At 41.2% G+C, this 24361-nt stretch overlaps 2 protein-coding genes across 2 annotated transcripts in view; both read right to left on the bottom strand.

Moving 5' to 3' along the window:
* LOC139348866 (cingulin-like protein 1) lies at nucleotides 1–7794 on the bottom strand. The gene is made up of 14 exons (XM_070989253.1): nucleotides 7645–7794; nucleotides 7461–7562; nucleotides 7096–7154; nucleotides 6178–6325; nucleotides 5996–6100; nucleotides 5087–5239; nucleotides 4786–4953; nucleotides 4437–4610; nucleotides 3140–3229; nucleotides 2913–2996; nucleotides 2199–2317; nucleotides 967–1075; nucleotides 611–774; nucleotides 1–251 (listed from the first exon to the last, which is right to left on the bottom strand). Exons 1-14 carry the CDS (start codon nucleotides 7774–7776, stop codon nucleotides 128–130), a joined length of 1731 nt encoding a protein of 576 aa, XP_070845354.1. The 5' UTR covers nucleotides 7777–7794; the 3' UTR covers nucleotides 1–127.
* Nucleotides 7795–8017: 223 nt separating this feature from the next.
* The window catches only part of LOC139349019 (uncharacterized), a 49001-nt gene continuing 32657 nt past the window's right edge, over nucleotides 8018–24361 (bottom strand). Inside the window, exons 7-12 of the mRNA XM_070989463.1 lie at nucleotides 22883–23000; nucleotides 22013–22203; nucleotides 20778–20862; nucleotides 9583–9849; nucleotides 8125–8223; nucleotides 8018–8035 (exon numbers count right to left, since the gene is read on the bottom strand). Coding sequence (XP_070845564.1) covers nucleotides 8018–8035; nucleotides 8125–8223; nucleotides 9583–9849; nucleotides 20778–20862; nucleotides 22013–22203; nucleotides 22883–23000 — 778 coding nt within the window. The remainder of the gene's footprint in view (nucleotides 8036–8124; nucleotides 8224–9582; nucleotides 9850–20777; nucleotides 20863–22012; nucleotides 22204–22882; nucleotides 23001–24361) is intronic.

Consider the following 24361-nt stretch of genomic DNA (forward strand, 5'->3'; position numbering starts at 1 on the left):
TTTTGCAGATGCCTCCTGTAATAAAGGTTTGCTGGCAGGATTAAAGAAATGTCCCGTGTCGACACACCCCGCTGCTAGCCTGCTTTATGTGTTGTGATGACAGAGTGAGGAGTGTGAGTTCACACTTTCACACTTTGGTGACGGCTGATTCTGTTTCTTGCTGCGGCTGCTGATCCTCGTCTTCGTCGTCGACACTCAGGTCCAGCCTCAGGTTGTCCAGAGTCTGACGGATCGTCAGAGTGTCCTTACGTCTGTTGGAGAGACAGTGAGACAGATGAGTTGTTTGGATAACCCAGCTGTGACAGACAGTACATGTACGTGTGCTTCAATGAGGGGGGAAACTGCCACAGCTATGAATTTCAGCTCGGCTGGCAGGTGTCTGTCTGGACTACAGGTTAAACATTGGTAACCATAGTAACCATATTGATGCTTCATGCCATGGTACCAGATGATGAGTCACTAAAATCCACAAAAAAGCGAACGTCCAACACTACAGATGTGTGTTTTTACATCTGTAGTGTTGGATATTTATGACTTCTGATCTGTCCGTTTATGTGTGTGTGTGTGTGTGTGTGTGTGTGTGTGTGTGTGTGTCTATTAGAGTATGTACTTTGTCTGCAAGTGCTGGTCAAGCAGCTGTCTCTGCAGCCGGCCGTTGGTCTCCCTCTCCTCGGCCAGCTCTCTCTGGGTGTGGCGGTACTGCGCCTCCCGCCTGCTCGTCTCCTCCTCCGCCTCATTCAGCTGACGCTTCAGAGAGCGGATCCTCTGAGTCATCTGGTGGACCAATCACAGAGCAGCGGTTAGCTTGGTCGCACAGGACTGGACGAACATATTAGCAGCGACATTTGAGACTATAAAGCCACCTTGCTGACTAATGAACATCAACTTGTACAAAAACAAAGTGAATGTATGCTGAGACTATTATGTAATACTGCCTTTGTTTGTGTGTGCGTGCGTGCATGTTACCAGGTCTTTCTGTTCATTAGATATCCTGTGTTCCTCTTCCATCTGGTCGCTCAGCTCGCTGATCCTCCTCTCCAGTTTGTTGATGGCGTTTGTCAGAACAGATTTGTTCCTGCACAAACACAGACACATTAGCCGACAGCTCGATGGAGCGACAGCAGGACTGCGTCGTACCTGTGGATGTGCGCTTTTCTGTATGTGCTAAACGCTTCTATCACAGCTGACCGTTTTGCAGACCACACTGCATATCTGTGCTTTTTCTACCTCGTAAAACAGACACTCAGTCTATTCTGAAATTAAAATTGATAAACAAAATCAATTAGAAATCCACTTGAGGTCAGTAATCCATCACACTCAACAATGTCACATTACAGTGCGTGTGGTGTTTGATGAGGCACTTTAAGAGCAGACTGATGTTGGCTGTGATGGATTCCAACTTTCAATAGTGTGTTTATTCATTTTCATGTCCGACACAGCACAAGGAAAGCTACAGTCCAAAAATGCCAAATCTACTCTTCAACTTGAGTGAGAAGCAATCGTTCAGAAATGATTTGTACTCATGGAGCTAAAACCTTCATCATCATCATCGTCCTGCTCTCACAAACATGTGGATGTCTTTTATCCTGCGGTTAAAAGATCATATCAGTTTCTTAATAATTCAAGAGATGTGTGGTTTTATCAGGAATTCATAAAATAAATTATCAAAGGTCCAGCTTATAGCATTTAGTGGAATCTAGTGATGAGGTTCCAGGTTGCAACCCACTGAATACACCTCGCCTCATCCTCCCAGAACCCACTATAGAAACACGGTGGTGCAGCACTGAGGATGCTATGACAGAGGACCTGCTCCCTCTGTAGATATAAAGAGCTCATTCTATGGTAATGAAAATACAATGATTCTCATTTTCTGGCGCTTCTACACCAACGAAAACATAATTATGAGTATTATATCCCATTTCTGCAAATAGATCCCTCTAAATCCTACACACAATACTCCTTTTAATCCATCATCTGATTGCCAACTGTCAAACAAGCAATCTGTAACAACTGGACCAGAACTAAATTAGTCCAGAACTAAATCATTTTTTGTCCAAATGACTTGAACTGCAGATGTGATTGTGAGCTTATATTTGATATAGACAGAAAACCACAGGAACGTGTCTTTCAGAAACACTGGGACGGAGCACACTGATGGTGTTCTAACAGAGGCTTGTTTCTAAGGTCATGTGACTGACCTCTCTTCGACCCTCAGAGTGTTCTCCAGCTCTTTGACTTTGCTCTCCGCCCTGGAGATGACGTCCTCCTGAACTCTGGAGCTCTGAAGCTCCTCCACCTCCAGACGCAGCTCACGCAGCTACACACAGACAGACAGACAGATCTGTATTAGAGGTTAGGCCTAACAAGCACTTTGCTCATTTTCCGTTTGTTCCTCTATTGTTAATCATTTACACACTTAAACGTAGATTTTTAAGTAAGTTCCTGTCAGCGTTCAAAGAGTGATTTGGCACTGCTGTATCCTCATACGATCATTAGAGCCTGTCTGGGATACATGAATCATAGCATTGGCCTACATTGGCCAAGAGTTTGTCCACCAGGGGGCACTGACAACTTGATTTTTACACTGTAACATATCCCACTCAGTATCTGAGTCACAGTTCCTCAGTGATCAAATTTCAGGGATCCTCATGAAAATTGTTCAAATATCTTTTTCAGATTTTCTAAAAACTCTTAAATATCAGTATCAGCCTCAAGAATCCAGTTCAGGTCTAGTGAATTTGAATAATTTGAATTAGAGAGATGGATAGAGGTCTTGACAAAGAAGGTCTAACTGCGCAAAACAAACTCAAAGAAGAAGTGAAAACACACACACACACACACACACACACACACACACACACACACACACACACACACACACACACACACACACACACACACACAAAGAGTACCTGTCTCTCCATGACGGTCTTGTCAGTTTCCAGCTGGTCGTTCAGATCTTTCTCCTGAATCAGCTTCAGCTGCAGCTGCTCAGTCTGACAGCAAACACAGAACATTTTAATAACTCACCAAATATAATCTGTTTAATTGATGTCATGGTTGTCTGTCAGCCTCTTACAAATCCTGTAAATGACAGAATAGTCTCACTTAAGTCACTTCCTGTGTCCAGTGCATTTACCTGTTCGATAGCTCTCTTGTGCTTGGCGGCCCATCGCTGCTCGCTCTCATGCAGCTCCTCCAGGTCGCTCTCCAGGTCGATCATCTTCTCCTGAGAGAGGAAGAGTTCAGACAGAATAAGTCATCGAAACCAAACAATTACACCAAGCTTTTCTCAGACAGATCCGAGGTCACTCTTCATGACGATGACAGGCTGTTGTCTCGTCAGCAGAGCACATTCAGGTTATTCAGAAATGGGTCAGATTAAGTATCTTCAGAAATAGCGACATGATGAATATTTGGGATTATGGAATTAACACGCTGATTGCTAAACAGGATTAGCATAATTAATGCCTCATTAACCCTGAACTCTGATGGTTTGCATGACTGATTAATTGAAGCGGACATCTCTGTTTGAATCATGAGGTCACGCATGCGAACACACTGTGGATACAGTCTGATCTACAGCTGCAAATAGGAAGAGGTCACTTCAAGGATGAAACACTCTGGAAAAAAAAAAATTGCATTTTTTTTTGTCTGTCAACATGAGCTATTTAAAGCACGAGTCTGGTGACGCTTCAGAATTTTTCGGAGTTGAGAAATCAACTCTGTGCCATAAAGCTCCATTGGAAAAAATGTTACTTCATTATTAATGAATTGACATCGGTAACACTCTGTTGTACTGGCTGACATGTTCCTTCATTACCATGAACACACACTGTAGTTTATTTTGACTCAGTCACGCGTACACTGTTCTGCTGCCCTGCATACATACTGCAATCTGCAGCTGAAAATAGTCGGCAACAAATGCACTATTTCCTCCTAAATAAAAAAAGTACAGTGCCCAGTTGTTTTAAGAAAATATTGAGCCGTTTTAATAAAAATGAAACTATATATTTGTAAGCAGTTTCTGATTTACACCTTTAGGAGGAATCAATGGGCTGACAGCCACAGACAGGGTAGAGAAGTATGGAGAGACATGTTGATTTTAGTCTTTTCATTATTTGCTAATAAGAAAATAAATCACACCACCTTATCTTTTATATCTGATGCTAGTTTTATATAAAATAAGTGTTGCCCACAGAAATATTATTATTCTGCAAAAACATCTGAAATAGCATTTGAACCATTATTTAAACTCTCCATTTACTTTTTAATTGTCTAATAATTCATTTTAAGAGAAAATCCTCTGATTTTCATTCTTTTACAGCCTTTTCTTGTCTGTAAAGCACTTTGAAACTGCATATGAAACACATTACATTCATGCAATTAATACCTTGGCAGTCAAAGTTTGACTATCAACTGATCTGAGCCAGTACCTGAGCCTGTTTGACTTGTTTGACCAGGTCATCTCTGGTCTGGTTGGTGCTCTGCAGCTCCATCTGGAGGTCCTCCACCATCCTCTCAGCCTGCTTACACTGCAGCTGTATCCTCTCTCTCAGCTGGATCTCCTCCTCCAGAGTTTGCTCCTTATCAATCAGCTTACCAGAGACCTACACACACACAGACATATTATTATTATTATTAAAAATCAGCAGCTTTTTATCTTTTTGAGTTTAATTTATCCCACAGCATAAAAATCCATGTGACACTAAATAACAAAGATGCAATTGAGGCTGATGGGAATTCACTCTATTATGAACTTAAGCACTGGACGAGTGGGACTACCTCTCCCTGCAGTCTGTTGACGAGCAACTGCATTCTGTCCAACTCCTGCTCTTTCTCCAGCAGGGACTCCTCCATCTCCTCCACCCTCAGCTCGCTGTCCTCGCGCAGCTTCTGCTGCAGGCTCAGCTCTGCTGCAGCCTGCGAGGACGCCTGCAGGGCCTCACTCAGCTGGAACACACAAACACACACAAAGTTATTGTAGACATACTCTACACACATCTGTGCTTACCTGGGTTCACAGGGACAGCTCTGTATAAGGTCTGCGTGTATAGATTGAAAACAAATGTCTCTGTCTCTGTACCTCTGTCTCCAGTCTGAGGATGGTGCTGTTGAGTTCTGATGTCTTCTTGTGTTTTGTGTCTTTGTCGACCTCCAGCTCCTCCAGCTGTCTCTCTGCCAGCCACAACTTCTCCGACAGAGCCTGGGCGTGCTGCGTCTGTTTGTCCAGGCTCTCCTGAACACAACACACAACCACGCACACAGTTAAGAGCTCTGCTTCCACCAGACAACTGTTATGTGTCAACACATGAACACAGCAGCATTGAAGCTTTTTGAAAAGACTCATTTCCATGCAGACCAATAAAAGCAGGCATCATGTTGACTGCAGTGGATTATCTGTTATCTATGGATTATCAGTGCCTACATGCTGCTTGATTTTATAGAAATTAAAAGATTGAAAAGGCCTCCTGGAAGAAAAGAAACAGCAGTCTTTGGAAAATGGATGGTAGGCACGTAGGTTTTACATTTTTTGGTGGTTTATGGACTAAAGCTAATTCTTTTCACTGTCACTTTTCCTTCTTTTTCAAGAAGTCTTTTTGCTCTCTTGTCAATGCAGCAGGTACAGAATTGGTCTCTGCAGGCGTTCCTACTACCAACAGCTTCATATGGTCCTTAAAGTCTTCAGCTTGTCTGGAATTTAAAATTTCTGCTTTGTGAAAAATAATAAAGTTGACTTGTGAAGTTCTACATTTTTTAAGTGTTATTCAGTCAATTATGTCATTTCAAATGCAAAGTTGACACTGTTTGATATGTCTTTGTTATGATAACTTGACATTAACCAAGACAACATGACAGGTGTCATGCCAGTCTTACACACACCCCTTCAGATTGAATGTTACCATGGTCTCTAAGACAGGAATCAAAATCGGCTTTTTACACATTCATCCATCCTGGTTGTTGACTTTAGTCACTGCTGTGTAACTCAGTGTACCTCTGCATCCTGGATCCTGTTTTTGAGAGACTGCTGGAGAAAATTGAAGGCGTACTCCTGAGTGTTGGCCTCCACCATCACGTCCCGGGCTTCCTTCACCTCAATCTGCACAGTACAAGAATAACATTAATCATGCAAACACATAGATAACTCCATCCATCCATCCATCCATCGGCTCACACCTCCATCTCTCTGTATCTCTCGGCCATGGACTGCTTCTCTCTCTCCAACTCCAGCATCTGATCTCTCATCCTCTTCATCTCATTGGTCAGCTGAGTGTTGGTCCTCAGCAGGTCCTCGTTGTTCACCAGCAGGCCACGCATCTCAAACCTTCACAGGGAGATATTCATCAGACTGTGTCAAACTCGGGGTTTACACTGAAGCCATGTTCACACATGTACTGCCACCCTGATCTTTTCTGGACATTACCCGGATGAGTGGATGACTGTGAATGCAAATATGTGAATCAGATGAACCGCACATTAAGTGAAATTTACCCGTCGTCTGATACAAACAATCTCCTGTTGTGCTATGTGTGTGAAAGGAAATGTCTGCTCCTGATTCTCTGGACATTGTCCACAGTTCATATGTTCATATGGCGTTAGATGAAAGAGAGGAGTTGAAGAGTAACTTAAATTCAGAATTCAGTTTCTGTTGATTTCCAGAGGCTGAAGATCTCACCCTGCTGCAGTGAAGTGGGAGTGTACTGAGGGTGAGGTCAGTCCACTGTGACATCACTTGGTTGGTTACAGGTGCAACAAGGCTTCAAATTCCAATAAGATGAGGCCAGTCAAACAAAGCGTTCCAGCTATGTGTTTAATGTGCAATATGTAAGAATGTGAAGGATTCATAACTTTGTTTTGGAAAGTGTGAACGGATGGTAACATGTCATAAAAAATGAGACCATCCGACTTTATTGACATTTTTGCATGTGAAGGAAAGAATGTGTACACAGTGTACTGACCACACTTATTCAATAACAGGGGAGTCACAAACCAGAAAGACAGCAAATTATTATTATTATTATTTTAAAATCAGAAAAAGGAAGTAAGCAAATGGGAAAACACGGAGAAAGAAAGAAAAATAAGATCATGTCTGACCTGATCTGGTTCCTCTCCTTCTCCATCTCTACACTCTCTGCCTCCAGAAACTGGTTACGCTAGAGAAATACACAAAACACACACACACCATCAAAATGTGTTTGTTTTCCTTTAAGGAAAGAAAGCTGTGAAAACATGGGTTCAAATGGCAAAACCTCTTAATGTCTAGCAGACGTTCTAACTTTAGACCTCTGCTACAGTCGATCAGCCAAAACGATCTCCTTCATATCGCAGACATCTCCACAGTTTAAGCATGGGCTCTAGTCCTAACTTTACTTCTCTGTCATCCATCTATGTGTGGATCCTTACCTGTGGGAACAAACCCCATTCTTAGAGCAGAACAAACTGAATCAGATGAAGCCTACCTTCCGGCAGACGTCCAGCTGTTTGGTCAACTCCTCTATGTAGTCTTTTTTACTGGGGGCCCCAAGGGTAGCAGAGCGCATGCTGTAGTGGGTGGGCACCACCTGTAGCAAGATATATACATTATATACTGTGGACGTGATGATGAGGTGTGTTATCTGAGCGTGCGTGTATGAGTAAACTTACAGTGTTCGTGATCTCGGTCCTCCTCTTCACCAGACTGTCATAGGCGGAGAATCGGGGGCGTGGAGAGCTGAGGGTGGGTGTGGGCAGGCCCACTGGACTTGTGCTGCGACTGTTGAAGCTGTACAGGTTCATCTCTGAGGTGGCAGGAGACAGTCCACCCTGAACCAGGAGATGGGGGGGGGGGGGGGGGGGGGGGGGAGGAGAAGATGAGGGTCAGCGGAAAAAGTGTAACTATGCAAACCTTCCTCTGTTTTTTCACTGATTCTCTAAGACTGGCTGGTGCTGAAAATGTACTTCAAGTACTTGAAGGGTTTAGTATAAGCTCCAGATTTTGCTGACTGTTTAAATATGAATTTATTCTCTTTACGTAACATTAAGAGCATTTGTAGGCCTGAAAAAGTGAAGAAATACAACAAACAAAACAATCTATATGTGACACAGAAATAAGAAACAGCTCTTTTTATCCACCAAATTACAAACCTTGAACTCAGATATTCGGTGCATGGGGTTGTAATCCATGGAGGTGGCCGTGCTGTACGGACTGTTAAACACCCTGGGTGGGCTGTCAATAACACCCAGCTGCAAACAAACAAACAGTTTTTATTATTCAATCAATAATAAAAAGGAGTGAGAGACACACAGAAAGAGCAGACTGAAGGCAAAGTGTAGCTCGAGCCACGATTGTCATTTTGCATGAAAACGTTTGCTTTTACTTTAATATCTTTTAGTTTACTATCAAATAGGAATAAAAAGAATTTCTTTAATGTGGGCAACAACCCTGTTAACGTAATCTATTTAACACTGATTTAGTGTCCTTTCTAAACTGATATTCAAATACAATTTAAAACAAATCAAGAACTTAATATGCATTCATAAAATACACCTAAAAGCTCCTTAAGGTGATTATTACTAAAACAGGGAAGACAAAAAAAATGACACAAACAGGTAATGACAAGGAAATGATATAATTATCAATTACATTACATTAATGATTAGGTGTGGGAAATTACTGCAGTGAATTAAGTAGAGAACATATACTGAAAATACTTGAAAGGTGTCTTTATTGATTAAATTCAATTTGATGCAGGATAAAAGTCTTCTGTCACTGTATAATTCTCAACCATAATTTAATTAGAAGAATCTCTTATTGTTGGGGGGGATTATAGAATTTAGTGAAGGGTAAAAAGTCAGAGGAAGTTGTTGTGGAAACACTCAGGTAACATAGACGTAGCCAGTAAGAAACCTTAAATCTGTAGTATTTCCAGGAGATGGCGCTGTTCAATAACTGGAAAGGAAAAATGGATATTATACAAATGCTGCATTAGACAGCTATCACTTTGACAGGATTCTGATATTAAAACCAGTGAATTAAAGATTTTCATGTGTTACATTCCTGCAGAATGAGTCAGTTTAGTTACTTGGAGTATTTGGATGTACATGGCAGATGCACTAATACAGGATAAACTTCGTCATTCTGTGCTGTATTAGTGTTTGTCAACCAGGTCAAGAGGTATGTAGGTTTCATGTAACATATATTAACATGAAACCTCAAAAGTTAATTGTTGGGGGTCTTGAGAATATTGAGATCTAAAAACAAGTGAAAGAAAACAGTGAGAAACTGAGGGATGGACAAAAATTGCATTCAGAAACAAAACAGAATAAAATTGCTGCAGTAGAATAAAGAAAAATGACATTATTGACAGAACCGGCAGATAAAATGAGAAGTTTGGTTTTCAGTGATAAGATGGAGCTTTTAGCAGTGCATGGACAATAAGAGAGCGTAAAGCTGCGTTTTGTCCAGGAGAGGGCACTGTTTAATAACTGTCTGCGTGTTACTGCTACTCAGCAGTGAAACAACATCTGATTATCATAAAGACTGTCTCCTGTCTCCCTGATCTGAATCACACATAAACAGGGTCCACGGTCTGCCTCACCCACCCTGTCAGACACAGGTTCCATGTCCCGCGAGGACAGAGACTCCAGGGACCCTCGGAAGTGGTTCGTCCCTGGTCGGGTGGTCTCCCATCGGGACATTCTGGGACCGTTCTCCCCCAGCGAGCCGCCGCCTCCCGGACTGTCTGCATCCCTGCTGCTCACCCCATTGGTCTTCAGCTCATTGCTGAGGAACAGCTGATACTTGGGGTTCTGGCTGGTGGACACGGGCCGGGGTGTGGAGGGCTCCTCCTCTGAAGGGCTTTCTGGCTGCTTGATGGAGAAGGACAGAAAGTGGAGAAGGAAAATAAACCTGTATGAAATCTAAAAATACATCTGATGGAGGGGTGAAAACACTCATCACATGCAGGAAAAAATGTGATAAGGTTGAATTCACTGAGCATGTGCTGGTGTTGGCAGTGATTGACAGCAGAGAGGAAATGAAGATACAACTTCAGAAATAAAAAATCCTTCTGGAAGAAGAGATAGAGAGAAAACAGACACGCTGATTTGAGTTTGTCAGGAGAAAATCTGTATGGAAAGAAATTAAAACCATTTTTCGATTGCTCAACTTTATTACCTTTTTGTCCCAAAGCTATGTATTCCCAAATGTTTCCAGCTATAGTTGCTTCATCAAGGTGCTAATTGGGGTTTCTTTAGAGCTGCTTTTTCTGGCCACTAGGGAGCACAACTTCATCTCATGAAGGTATGATGGCTAACATGTTAGCAAAACAGACACAGAGCATCTTCATCAACCCAACAGTGTCATGTTTGTGTCAACCAGATCACATAAGTCGAGTTTTCACTCTTTTTAACTCTTGTTTGGCCACCAGCTGAGAGGAAAATCTGAATGAGCGTTCTACTTTCATCAGCATTTCTGAAAAATCATGTTTCGTTCATCAATTTGACATGGCGGACGGCTCCGAATCCTGCAATACCCATGAGTCTCAGCAGATGTTGCTGCGAAGAACAAGCCTGTCAGGCAAAAATCAAGAGCGGTAGTGAATTCAAAATGCTGCAGTTTGTGTTTTCTGTTTCAACACTGTGATGTTGATGCGACATATAAGAGATTTTATGACCATAGCCTCATAACTTTTTTTTTTTTTTTTTTTTTTTTTTTTTTACACGTCTTAATCTTTTGTACTGATGACTCTGCCAGGAGAGTTTCATGCTGATCCAAGTTCCCACTGTGAGTCACTATGACTCACGGAACAGGGCTGGATGACTACTTCTGGAAACCAAGGGTGATGGAAATATTCCGTCCTATTTTGCAACTCTGATAACCTTTAGAACGATTACAAAGAAGGGACCTTAGCTAAAAGCATTTGCGAACGCACACAGAAAATGGAACAGTTGATTTTTAGAATTAAGTGTAGAGGTGTAGACTCAAATCACATGACGAGACTTATGAAGTCTAATGATGAAATACAAGAAGACCAGCAACTTAAACGTCCAGCACCCGTGACTATCTTACACAGGAGCATTATTGAAGCCAAATTAAATCTAAAAAAGAAACTATGCCTCCCTAGAACATGTTGCATGGTCCACTCAGGTCATCATTCTAGAAACAGCGGGTCAGTCTGTTGAGTCTGGATCAGAGGACAGACTGTTTCTCCTGACAGACCAGCCTTATCAGGACAGCTGCACTGTCCCTTCATCCTTTGGAAACAGAGTTTGTTATATTACATTTTTAGGCTTTAAGGAGGAAAATTCCTTCACAACTTGGACTTTAGTTGTTTGACTTGGAATGAGTTGATTCTCTCCCTAAACCCAAAGTCTAAAAGTTACATCCTAAAAAGTGTGCAGAGAATCTGTCTGAGTTTGAATCAGTTGGACAGCAGTGAATCACATTGTGTGAGCAGGAGTTGTGTTTGGAAGTGAAGAGCGAGACAGACACTTATTTAAGACTGGAAACACAATGTTTAGCTTGTCAGTCTTGACTCTGGAATCGACTTTGGACTTCAGAGCCTTCATTTGGCTGTGACAGTTTAATCTGTCCCAGTCTCTTTCATGCAGCAAAAATCAACACAGTCATAGGGTGACTGTTGTCATTATTTTAGACCAAAGACAGAAATGGCAACGTGAAGCTTGTTCACAGGAAAAGAATCAAAGAGTGACAGTGAAACCTGTCAGAGAATTTAAGGCCATTTTGATTAGTACAACTGAATTGGAAGTGCTTTAGAATCGTGCCATGGTTTCATGGCTTTTGAGTCATCATGGGGAATGAGAACGGTGCTTTAATCATGCATTTGAAAAACCTGCAGTGCCATGCTGTTGTTCCGTCCTCATGCAGAGAAGACGCAGAGCTTTTCGTTTCATGCAAGGATGAAGTGGTCGCTCAGAAGTTTTTCCTTTTGCTTACCAATCCCGTGCCGGAGTCAGCCACTGAGTCTCTACCAGAGTCTGCAGTCTGCGTTTTGTTCACTGGTTTTGAATCTGTCTTCTCAGTGCTGCCTCCTACTGGAGAATCTATTCTTGCAGTGATCTGAGTAGTTCTGGTGGAACTCTGAGCAGATTGATTGTCGTTCTGATTGGTGCCCCTGACAGGAGAGGTCACAATGACGCTGGAAGTTGAACTCTCGCCTGGTCCGACACTGCTTGATGTGGATGGACTGGACTTAGACTTTGGGGAGTCATGAACCTCTACAGAAACAGACTTTTGGAGTCGTGCTAAGCCAGAAGAGGGACCACGTAGTAATCCAAAGGAAGAGATGTGTTCCAGACTAGAGAATTTACTGATCAGGTCTTTCATGCTGCTGGCTCGCTGCAGGTTTAAACAGGACAGGCCTGTAGATGCTTTCTTATGACTGGCTCTCAAGGGCTCTGCCTCTTCCATGTTGGTGGTCTTGTAAGGACTAAGTGGTGATTGGGAAGAAGTGGACTCAGGCGAGTGCTGAAAGAAGTGAACACAATCATACATCCCCAAAACACTATTAAGCAGGAATCTAATCAGCAGATGTATGAAGTTAGTGGTGGGTGATTTGACACACAATATCAATTTACCATACAGTTTAGACCATGGTATAACTACCGTGGTCTGAACTTGCTGCAGATCAATGAACAGGGCTGCTAAATACAATGTTGGATTTCAAAATAAAGTAACAAAAGAAAGGTTTACTTAAAATTAAGGCAAGTTACTATGTAACTTTACTTAATTAAGTTTTATCTTTTCTATCTTATTCTACTTTACACATCAAAGTCTGTTAACAGGTTTTGGGTGGTGTGACTGCATATGAGAAAAAGGTTGTGTGAAGCCTTTTGTGACTTGAGGGGGAGCTGTGCAAAAACTGCTGAATTGCCTCAAGTGATGTCACTCTTCAGGTTTACTTAAGGCTAACAGCTCAAGGCTATGTTAGCCGCTACCACAATAAAACTACCTGAGTCTTCAATCAAACTGTCGGTAGCACCAGATTTTGACACTGAAACAGAATGCATGGAATAAACAAGCTGGTTCTACTTCCTCTTTCTTAAACTGTTAGGAGTACAGTATTCTTTTAAGCGACTTGATGGAATGGGACCACAAACACAACACAGCTATTGTTTCCTGGTGCGGTGTGATGTGTTTACCACCTGTTTTGTGGTAAAAACATGAATGTGTTTATCTGTAACATGGTCAAACACGGCGGGATAAGCACAGGCAGAAAAGAGTCACCCAGTCAGCATGCTGCTGCTATGGAGCCGTATCTACCTCAGTTTTTAGGATATTAAGCTAACAAAAGAAGAAGGTTCAGGAAGAAAACCGTTCATTTACATAAAGACATAAAGACGTGCAAAGACATCATTCCACCATTTTCATTTGAACTTTAAATGATCCCTTCAAAGCAGCATGTTAACAGTGTGTGTTTCTCTTTGTCTCCTGTCTTCACTGTGTGTGTGTGTGTGTGTGTGTGTGTGTGTGTTTGTATCCTGACATAAATCCCTCTTGAGAAAGTGCAACATCTGCTCGCTCATCTGAAAAATCACCACCCTACCCATGAAACACAACATCCTACTTTCTCACACAGATATGAAAGGACAGATATATATAAACAGACTCAAAAATTCTAAAAACTCACACATTTCTGCCAAAAAGCCACTTGATTAAATTCAACTTTAATTAACAATCATGACAAGGAGGTCGATGCCACTTAGAGAAATGAAGTGGCGAGCGTCCAGGGGTTTAACTTTCGGGGCTCGAGGGTCCAAAGCACTGAGTGGCCTTAATCCTGGGACTCGCCTGGCCGCCTCCCCTGGGGACAGTGAGCCAAGACTGGGGTGGGAGAGGAGCACTGGCCTGGGAGGACGGAGAGGGAGGGTGGGTGTCTGGGGTTTAGGATCACTGCTAATCACCATGGTATTAAAATGTTTACAGGCTGTGGTGGGATTAGCTCTGAGCTGATGACTTTTAATGTTATTATTTTTTGCCCCCTGAGCTCAGTTTGGACTCCGAGTGTCATGGAATGAGGAGACGGGGACTCAGCAGTGATGAAATGTACGTGTTCTATTTCTGGCCTGCTGTACAGTACAGTACAATGTGCTGAACAACATTCAGATGAAGATCCTGCATCACCTGATAAGCAGACAGTGTCACAGGAGCCGTCTTGAATTAATATTTGTTCATATTTTTTAAATAAATTCTTAAATGTGTTTGAAATAATTCATAATGTCTAATCCATTTTGATGCAGCACCTAACCGCAAATGTCACGACTTTGCCTTCAATACCACTGACAGCTGTCTACCCATGACATGTAGACCCCTTTTATTCCCTCAAATAAAAAAATAAACTAGACAGAATACAAGACCAAGACGGAAGACAATATTCCTTTTCATACCAGCTTCTATTCTGATGAATGATTGAGCTCAGGGCCTAAATGTGTGGTATTTTCTAACACTTCCCGTACAGCATCTCTAGGCCACAAGAGCTATTTGAAGGCTGTTATATTGGTTGCATTATATTGTCAAAGTGTTTCTATTTTTCTGGTAATGCACAGCTAACTAAACCTCAAACCAGGCAAATCATTTCCCATTGTTCTCCTTTTAACCTGCAGAAATCTGAATTTAAATGAATGTTTGTCAGTTTTTAGGAAATGAAGACTCAAAAGTTCAACAAATCATTGCAATGACACAGTCAGGCACAGCGAGCTCCATTCACGGAAACCACGTCCATATTCCCCAAAGTCCTGGACACACAAACACATTGGCCCTCCATTCCCTGTGGTCTCACGACAGTACGGGCATATGGCGTAGAGCTGCACGCCATCTGACCCAGATATATGACAGCAATGCATCCTGGGGAATACAGTGATGTTTGGTGCAGAAGTGCTCGGGATTTTTCTCCTCTCCCAAATGATCTAAATAATTTGACTTTTAAGCAAGAAAAATCTGTATTTTTGAATTATTAGCTGATGAACAGCAATCCACCGCGAAAATCTGGACATTTTAAAATGAGACATTTATCTATAACATCTACTAAAAGAGCACTCCACTGATTTAATATAGCACTTCCATAAAGTTGAGTGAAAAGTTGACTTGTGTGAGACACAATAAAAAAAGATGAAGCAGCAGAAGCCTGAGGCCTGATGACATCACTATGACATCATCAGGATCAAGTTCTCAGACATGGCAAAGCTCCTCCAGAGCCACAGAAGACATTACAGCCCTGTTTTCACAGGCTGAGTAGCTCTCATCTTGTCCCGTACATTAATCTTGACGTGTAAAATCAGTGGAGTGGCCCTTTAAATGCGCACTCCGCCGCTTCTTCTCCTGGATATTATGCTAAGACAAATCCAATTTGGTGTGGAAGGTGCTGGAAATGTTTGTGGGAGTTTACACGGCTTTTTTTGATCGACAGGCGGGTTTACTCAGAGATCACACATAGACTCAGCTCTTGGCCATCTGCACACCAAACAATAGAGAACACAAGAAATTTTCAAGTTGGAAACAATAAATTTGATCAACTGTCAGGACCTGCCTCATCCATTTTTAGCAGAAAGAATTTCAAACATTTCATTATTTCTGTGTTTGTCAGCATGTATGGTGACAGCTTTGAGGATGACAGCGAAGACAAACTTCTTTTGGTCAATTTTAGCACTATAAACATCTCACAGTGGCTGCAGAAACTCAGTGAAAAGGGACGGGTGCTTTCTAATGAAATGAGAAAATGTTGCTCTCTGGCTTCTGTTGGTCATCTTCAAACTTCCTTGTTTGCTTTCTAGGTTGTCCTGGTTGTTTTTTGGCTCATTTGAAATGTTTTCTACTTTTCTTTGGCTGTGTTCCAGCTCTCTCTGGTTGTATTTCTACTTCATTGCGTAGTTTTTAGCTTGTGGTTGTTTTCCAGCTTCTTGTGGTTGATCTTTAGCTTCTTTAAGTTGCCTTGTTGCTTTGTGTGGATGTAGGCTGTTTTTCTAGCCTCTCCTGGTTGTTCCTTAGCATTTCCTGGTTGTTTCCTCATTTTAGGTGTTTTCTGATGAGTCATGGTTGTTACGTGACGTCTCTTGGTTGTCCTTAAGTTTCTTGGACTATGCTGTAGCTGTCCTTGACCTTCTTCTGTCGATGTTTTGGCTTCTTCTGCTTGTTCTTTAGCGTCGTCCTTGGAGTGTTATCTAGCTTCTTTACATTGTCTTCTTTGTTCTGCTTGCTGTCTAGCTTCTTAACGTTGTGTTTCTAGTTTCTCTTGGTTCTTTGTTAGCATCTCCTTATGGTTTCATCCTTGTTTATTTACTAGCATTTTGAGGTTGTTGTGTTGATTCTTTGACTCGTTTTTAGCTTCTTTAGATGTTCTACCTCTTCATAGTTTTTAGGGTTGTTGTCTGGCTTCATCAGTTTGTTTTCTCCTTTCTTAAGATTGTCTTTTAGCTTCTCTCAGATGTTTTCTGGTTTTCTGTTGGCTGTTTTTAGTTTCTGTTGTTTTCTAGTTTGTCTTGAAGCATACTTCTATAGAAAGCTTCACACAGTGAAGAGATGATAATTACTGTGTTAAGATGTTAGCGTGCCTGCCACTGTAACATGTTGTCTGTGTATGCATACATGTTATTCTACTTCTCACTATCTTCTGCTCAGAGAGTCTCACAAACCTGACTTTTATCCTCAGTGCTCACCTTTCTCACTTCACTTTTCTTCATTCTCTGCTTCCACACACTCAGAGTTGAGACGCTCCACATCAAACACTTAGGAGAAAATAAGTGCTGTCCCAGCGTTTGATGACACATATGTAAACCAGCAGATGCACATGAACGGTACACCAAAGTAAAACTGTCACCATAGCAGAGAGAGAGAGAGAGAGAGAGAGAGAGAGAGAGAGAGAGAGAGAGAGAGAGAGAGAGAGAGAGAACAATAGCACAATAAAAAATGAAATAAATAAGCAATTAGTGGCAGCAGTCTTGTGTTGGACACGTACATCTTGAGCAAAACCTCAAGCTAAGTTTGGCCTGAGGCAATCTGCTTGGCAATATGTTCCTGTGTTGTTGTTGTTGTTGTTGTTGTTGTTGCCCCCCTCCCCCGACTCGTCTCCTCTCCATGGCTGTAAATAACAGAGATTAATCAACCAACCGCCGCCCTGTCCTCGTCTTAAGGCCTGCCTGTTTTCACACCTTGCTTAGCCTACAATTATCCCTTCAACAGGAATATCTGTTACAAATCAGGCTGAAATCTGGTCAGACTAATCCGAGATGCCTCTTTATTTAATGTGGGAATGACAAAAATGAGCTTAGGCCGGGTTCATTTTATTTGAGTAAGCCTATCAAATCTGAAAAATCTATTTGTCATATGCTAAATATGGAAAATTAAAAACAGCTTGGTGAAGGTCCTCACATACTACATGCTGTCAGGAGAGGGTATAAAGCACAAAACAACAATGGAAACCCACGCTTTGTCAAATACTGTGTATCCTTTTTAAAAGCTATACACAGCAACACATAAACAATATATCTTGCAGAGCTGAAAAAGTTCATTGATTACAGTTGATTGATAGTAAAAGAATTGGCAAATATTCTGACTGACTGCTTCTCACTCTCTGTCTCTGTCTTATGTGATGGTATATTATTGAGGTTTGCTCTGTTGGCCAGACATAAAGAGGATGAGGATGTCATCCTGGGCTTTGTGAAGCTGTGAGGGAATTTTTCTACTATTAAATGTATTTTGTAGACCAAACAATTAATCGAACCTAAGGTTATTATGCCTTGCAGCTGAGGCCTTAACCTCTAACTGTGGGTGTCTTTTGAGGATATTTCAGTTTAATAAATGCAGTGATAAATATTTATGAAATGTTTTGATGGTGTCATATAAATGAGAGAAAACACAGGAGATTCAGAGCTCACATTCAATGCACTAAGTTCATTTCACAGTCATTGTCACTGCGGCTCTGTGTGCACTGCAAAAGTCACAAATCCAGGATGCTTCACTGATTCTACAAAAACCTTTTTATTGAATCTAATCTCATCTATTAGATTTCTATCTAATCAAAATGATGTGTGATTATACAAATCCTGTCTTATTTTCTGACAGATTAACCACAAATAATCTGATAAAAAGGTTAGCGAGCCTCTCGTAGGGCAGAGTGGCTCATCTAGATTAGCAGGACGAAGCATGTGACCACGGGCTGAGGTAATGTAATGTAAACCACGGAGAACAATATGCTTCTGTTCAGCTTTCAGAAACAGAAAGGACAAGAGTCTAACCTTAACCTTTAACAAATAAGTAAACAATAATTTAGTATATTTTAAAAACATAACAACACCAGAAGAAAATCAAGACCGTCTGTAAGTCTATGTAGTTTGTGTGTTTTTTTTCTTTCAACCATGAACGTGATCCTTCCTTCACCTAAACTCAACAAAGATTAGGGCAGAAGTCTGTCATATGGATCAGTTTTGGCCCTCAACATAAAAACAGCTGGATAGGTATCAAAAGAGGTGATAAAGTGTAAATAGTAAGAAGGTCTACATGTGGACGAAGGTGGAATAATGGGTCAAACGGACAGACAAAAAAGACTGCTGTTTGTGTCCTGTGTGAAAGTCAATGTTGACTTATTTTAACTGTTATAACGTACTTAAGTTACAAAACATATGTAATGTACATAACATGGATAACAGTACAGCTTTTAACCCATACCATGATCTTTTCCTAAATGTAACCAAGCAGTTCTGGTGCCTAAAACTAAGCACTGCACCAACTGTCAAGTATCCGGTATGTCTATTGCTGGTACCCTCCGACTCAACAATATGTCGTTTTGGGAGTCAATGGCAAGCAACTTATTCAGTCGTTCAGGTATGAGGTTGTGCTGATTTTGGAAGGCAATGCCATACAACAGGTTTTGTCCTTTTATGTATGAGCATGTGGGATTTTTGGTTCCTTCTGAATTAACAGATTTTTCTGTCATTAAGGGTTTTAAGGTGTAAGACGTTTGTTGAAGACAGGGAAAGTGACATTTACTGTAAAGTGTTGTTTTCCTGAAAGCACAGATCATATGATTGATAACAGAAGAGAACTGGATTATACTGGTAGGGAGAGGTTTAAGAAGTTTCTAGGGATGTGCTGATTCTTAATTATCCTTTGAGATCCACTGGAATTAATCCTTACTGACACTCTATGAATTAAGCTTTTAAATGTGAAGATGCAAATTAGGACTGCCACCTTTTAAAATTTCCTCTATCTCACTCGAATGATGGATTTCCACTTTTACTTCCTACTGAAAAACCTGGTGTTTTTCCATTTCAATTCTGTCCACAGTGTAAAGATGAGCTGAATGCATGTTGTATTTCTGAGCAGGAGATGCAGCTTGTTGGCAGCCGGTCTGCCTGCTGTTTGTGTTTAAGCTTCACAAGTTAAACTGTGATGACACTTTGACAGGTTTCCTGTTATAATAAGACTCCAAACCAGGTTTCTTCCCTCATCGTTTCCTGTCACAACCGTGTCAGTCTATTATGAGGAGGTTTTTTTTGTTTGTTTTAGGGAAAAGATGCTAAAAGAGTGAGTGTGTGTGGGGGGGGGGTTGCATCTGTGTGTGTGACAGACAGAGCCAGATGAGCAGGCAGATGTTTCCTCTGTCTCCACTCTGACTGTCTGAGAAAGACTGACAACAGCTGGACCAATGCCAGACGTACACACACACACACGTACACACACACACACACACACACACACACACACACACACACACACACACACACACACAGTGACAACGTTCTACCTCAACGAAATTGCAATAAGAGGTTTCTTTTTGTGTTTTATTTGTGCCCCGTGGCGAAGGTAATAAAAACTCCTCTTGTAGAAATAAAGTGAAGCATGATTCTGTAGTTTGTTTGCCCAGTCGTTACTTCAAATTATGAAGTCAGAGACATTAGATGTCAATCCTCCCTCGGAGGTTCTGATTGGTCACAATTCTATCAGAATGATCTGAGGCTGCAACTCATGATTATTTCTTCATGGACTTGTTTTGGGGATGCTAGCGAGCCATGAAGAGTTGAATTTGTAGTGTGTGAAAGTCCCACAACATTGTAAAAAATATTTAATGTCACTTATGTGATCACGAGGCAAGGAAGAGTTTTGTAGGACATGAGGAATGTCAAGCTCAAAAGCTGCACAAAAGAGCAAAAGTGTGACTTTCAGCCATGCTGCAGTGCAATCGACTCCTGCACTGAACTTTTATCAGACCTAAAGACCTCAGCTAGCTGGAGTCCGCATTCAGACCAGTCCCAACAGACACAGTGAGGCTATACAAACTTTGGAACTTGGGGCGAGTGAAACATTGGCTATCATTGCCTCACTGAACACAAAAATGTGACATCTCAGCAGGACACAAATAACACACTCATAATTGGACTGCCTGAAGGGAAAGAGGGCCTGAACCCCACTACTTTTGTACCACTACATGAACAGGCCACAGAGTGTTACAGCCTTGGCATCAGACCAACAGTTGGCCCTGATCTCTCCTTGTTGGATGTCAATGCTACCATAAAAATGCTACGCCTTCCCAGAGGAAGAAGTTGTATATATGGAACCCATTTTTCTCAGATCAGATATGAGACGTCTGTTATATCCGGGGTGGCATATGAATTTCAGGTAAGAATAACTTTCCAGAGAAAAGCAGGATAGAATGTCCATTTTAGAGGTTTGATGGTGCTATGAAGACGAAAGAAGAATAAAACTGTAAAAAGAAGCTAAAGTGAGAAGAGACAACAGATTAGAGAGGAGTGACAGAAGCTGTGAGTTTAGTGTTGAACTGTACCATATTATTGTTTTGCTCGGTCTCGTTCTTTCCCTGCATGCTGTGGTCACTCTGTGTGCTGGTGAACGTTTCCTTTCTGTCCGACCTGAAGGAAAAATATAAAGTGAAAGGTTTCTATTAGTGCTGTCAATCGATTAAAATATTTCATTGCGATTAATCTCATGAATGTCATAGTTAACTCCATATTAATTGCACATTTTCATCTATTCTAAAAGTCCCATTAATTATCATTTTAATACTGTTATCAACATGGAAAAGTGGATAGGCTTGCTTTGTGCAAATGTTTTTTTTATTGGAAACAACAACGTGTAGTGTTATATTTCACACTAACATTCTCACTTTGAACGGTCATTCACATTTGAATGAATCGAATCTCACACAATTTAACACTGTCAATAAACAGATGACAAAAAAATAAATACTTGGTTACAAAAAAGCCCCTTCAACAGCCCTTTCTAAGGGATCAAAACAGGGTGATACAAGATAAAGTTACAAAGTGCACATTATCGCTATTATCGATAAACTAGGACTCAGCCTATAGTGCAGTCAAACCATGGCTTAAACTTTCCTTTATTAAGTTTCCTTTGAACATAACAGCATCCATATGCTATAAGACAAGGAGGCGGCAGAGAATTCGCATTCGCCGTGTGTTTGGCCATCAAGTGGTATTTCAGACTGGATGTGCTACGTTGATAATTCAGTTCACACCGACAATACACACAGATAACTTTGGTTTTGTCAGTCGACCCATCTGGCAACTTTTTGAAACTAAACTTTCCATTCAGAATCTTTTTCGCATCCATTTCGGCGTTTGACATCCACACAAACCGGTAGCCTACTCTTTTATAGCTAGCGAGCAGGCAAGACCAAACACGTGCGTGGGGTGTGCCTATTGTTTTGTTTCCGGTTTACAACCGGATCCTGTAGTTTTTCTAACGTTCCTGTCAGTGGCCACAGCTTATTAAAAACTACAAGTTCACTGGGTCACAAAGAGTGTTAATCTCGCGATAAAAAAATGACGCTGTTAAAATTGATTTGCGTTAATGCGTTAATAACGTGATATTTTTGACAGCACCAGTTTCAATAATCAATACCTTTAAATGAGCAAGTCAAGCTTCAGCTTCAGCGGTCTCTGTCTAAAACTGACTGATCTCAACAAAACAGAGTGTTTCACAGCATTAAGCAAAACTAAACTACACTCAACCAGACACTTCAGTAATACACAGTGAATGTACCTGTGGGGTTGTTTGAGTATTTTCTGTGTGAACCTGCTCAGCCTCTGTGTCTCTTCCTGGTACCTCTGCAGGTCTTGGGTCAGCAGGTTATGGAGCGCGCTCAGTGCCTCCTCCTGGAAGACTAGCTTCTCTGATTGGAGCAAACGCTCAGTGATGGAGGTCTGAAGTTCTCTGCAAGCACACAGCTGAAACTGGGGAGGAAAATAATGGATGATGGTTTTACTAATAGGCTTAATAAAAGCTCTATCTCCCTCTAACCCTCCTGCCATGTTCTGATTCCTCCACAGGGGTCAGTTTCTTCTTGTGTCTTATCTCGTCTTGTCCTCTCTTCTACTACCAATGTTAACATTGACCTGAGGCTCAGTGTGTGTGAGTGCGTCTCATCATCAGCTCATAATGACTACAAGAGGCTGCTGAAAGCTCTGAAAAATAAAACTTGTGGTTCACATTACTCTAAACTGTAACAATCAATCAATATACTGACAAGGCAATGACATTACTGTGATCTGTGTCGGAATAAACACAGACTGAGGACAGATTTTGCACTTGGCCATATGACACATTTCAGGTGGAAGAATGAAGTCAACTGAAGGACCAGGGAAGCACCAGAAGTCATTTTTTGTAGTAGCAGTAGTAGTAGTAGTAGTAGTAGTAGTAGTAGTAGTAGAAGTAGTAATGGTGTCTCAGCCCCCTTTTTTAATATTGGTCATATTGATTATATACCATCATATTGCAGTGCATCTCACTCACATTTGCAATATATATCACCAGCTGTCATATTTTGGCAAAGCCTAAAGCTTAGTTGCCCGTTTCTGTTTCAGACACCGTAACCAGCGTGTATGTAATCAGTTGCCTGCTGTGGTCACTTACATTGGACGACTGAAGGCTGGAGTTTCTCCTCAGCTCTTGCTCAGTGAGATTCTTCTTCTCCTGAAGATTAGAAAGCTCAGTGGTCAGCAGCTGCTGGCGGCCCTCAATCTGCGAGAGTCTGACAACACACAAACACAAACACAGTTAGTTTTAAAAATGCACCTGAGCTCTTCAATTACAATTCACCCTGTGGCAGGTTTGCAATCTATATTACAAGTGTCAATAACTATAATCATGACATCTTTTGTTTGTCTTAGGGCAATGATTTCCCACTTGACCTTGGCTCATTAATTATAGTATGACAAATGTGGACTGGATTGGTTTGCTGATTAGCTGGTTTGATAACACTGACCTTTGAAGCTATCATCAGCCTAATTATATGGGGTTAAGACAGTTTAATCATTGAAAACTACAATATAAAAGAACTCTCTAATGATCATTAAGAGTTTTAATTCAATAAATTTGGTCAATTTCCAGGACAGCGTTTACTTTACTATCCAATTTTGGGACAAACTCCCTGCAAATACAGTTTATTTTACTCAGTATAAATTTCAAAAAGGATTGTTAATGCACGCAGCTTTTCTTTGGTCCATCAGTACACACCAAGCGAACGTGAAGCATACGCTTGAGAAGAAATTGCATGTTGATGAGCAACAGTTCTTAAAAAAAAATCATGCAAATGTGCAGGATCGTCTTCCATATTTGAGATACAGTAATTACAACAGGTGATTTCCTTTGTCAATACACATAATGGGAGCTTTCACCCCTCAGGTGCTGCTGTTTTAGACATTTTCCCTGAGCAAACAACCTGAGCAGCTCCTGCATTCAGTGAGAAGAACAGGGCAGGACAGACCTTTCTCAGAGAATTGCCTGTAAAAACATGACAGATCCAGCATATGCAAATGAATCAGCTTTGATATTTGCCTTTTCTAAAGAAGATGTTTAGAGATAAAACATAAATCGTGGTCTTCAGATTTGAACCATCTGCAGTAATAGTATGTAGTAAGTACAGAGCAGCTTCAGTGAGAGTGACAGGAACACTAGTGGCAGCAGCAGTGTAATGGTAGTCCTATTAGTGTTGGTGTTACTACTAAGTGGTACTACTTATGGCAATGGTGGCAGTCTACAAGTACTACTGATATTACTGGGAGCATCAGTGCAGTAGTCGAGGCAATAGTTGCAGTTGTTTTACTTGTCAGTGTAGTGGTAGTACCAACACAAGTTGCAGTGGTAAAAACTAAAGTATTACTTGTAGTAGTACAAACTCTTCTACTCTTCTGATGCTATTTGTAGTAGCTGTAGCAGTATTGCAGTTGTAGTGCTAGTGTCAGTACCAGTACTATTAAAGATGCATTAATAGTAATACTACTAGTAAGCACTTTAGTAGTACATATGGTACTACTGCGATAATACTAATACTAGCAGTACCACTTACTTCTAAGAAAGTATTCCTTTGAACAATTGTGCATTAGTAACAGT

Source organism: Chaetodon trifascialis, chromosome 20, assembly GCF_039877785.1.
Source record: "Chaetodon trifascialis isolate fChaTrf1 chromosome 20, fChaTrf1.hap1, whole genome shotgun sequence".
NCBI classification, from domain to species: domain Eukaryota; kingdom Metazoa; phylum Chordata; class Actinopteri; order Chaetodontiformes; family Chaetodontidae; genus Chaetodon; species Chaetodon trifascialis.

What these genes read in the sequence shown, in the direction of transcription:
- LOC139348866 (XM_070989253.1), bottom strand. Translation starts at nt 7,776, where the DNA reads ATGAACCTGTACAGCTTCAACAGTCGCAGCACAAGTCCAGTGGGCCTG. An exon ending in ACAGGATCCAGGATGCAGAG is followed by an intron (nt 5,240 to 5,995) that starts GTACACTGAGTT and finishes TGTTGTGTTCAG; the next exon opens with GAGAGCCTGGACAAACAGAC. An exon ending in AGACCGTCATGGAGAGACAG is followed by an intron (nt 2,318 to 2,912) that starts GTACTCTTTGTG and finishes GTCTGTGTGTAG; the next exon opens with CTGCGTGAGCTGCGTCTGGA.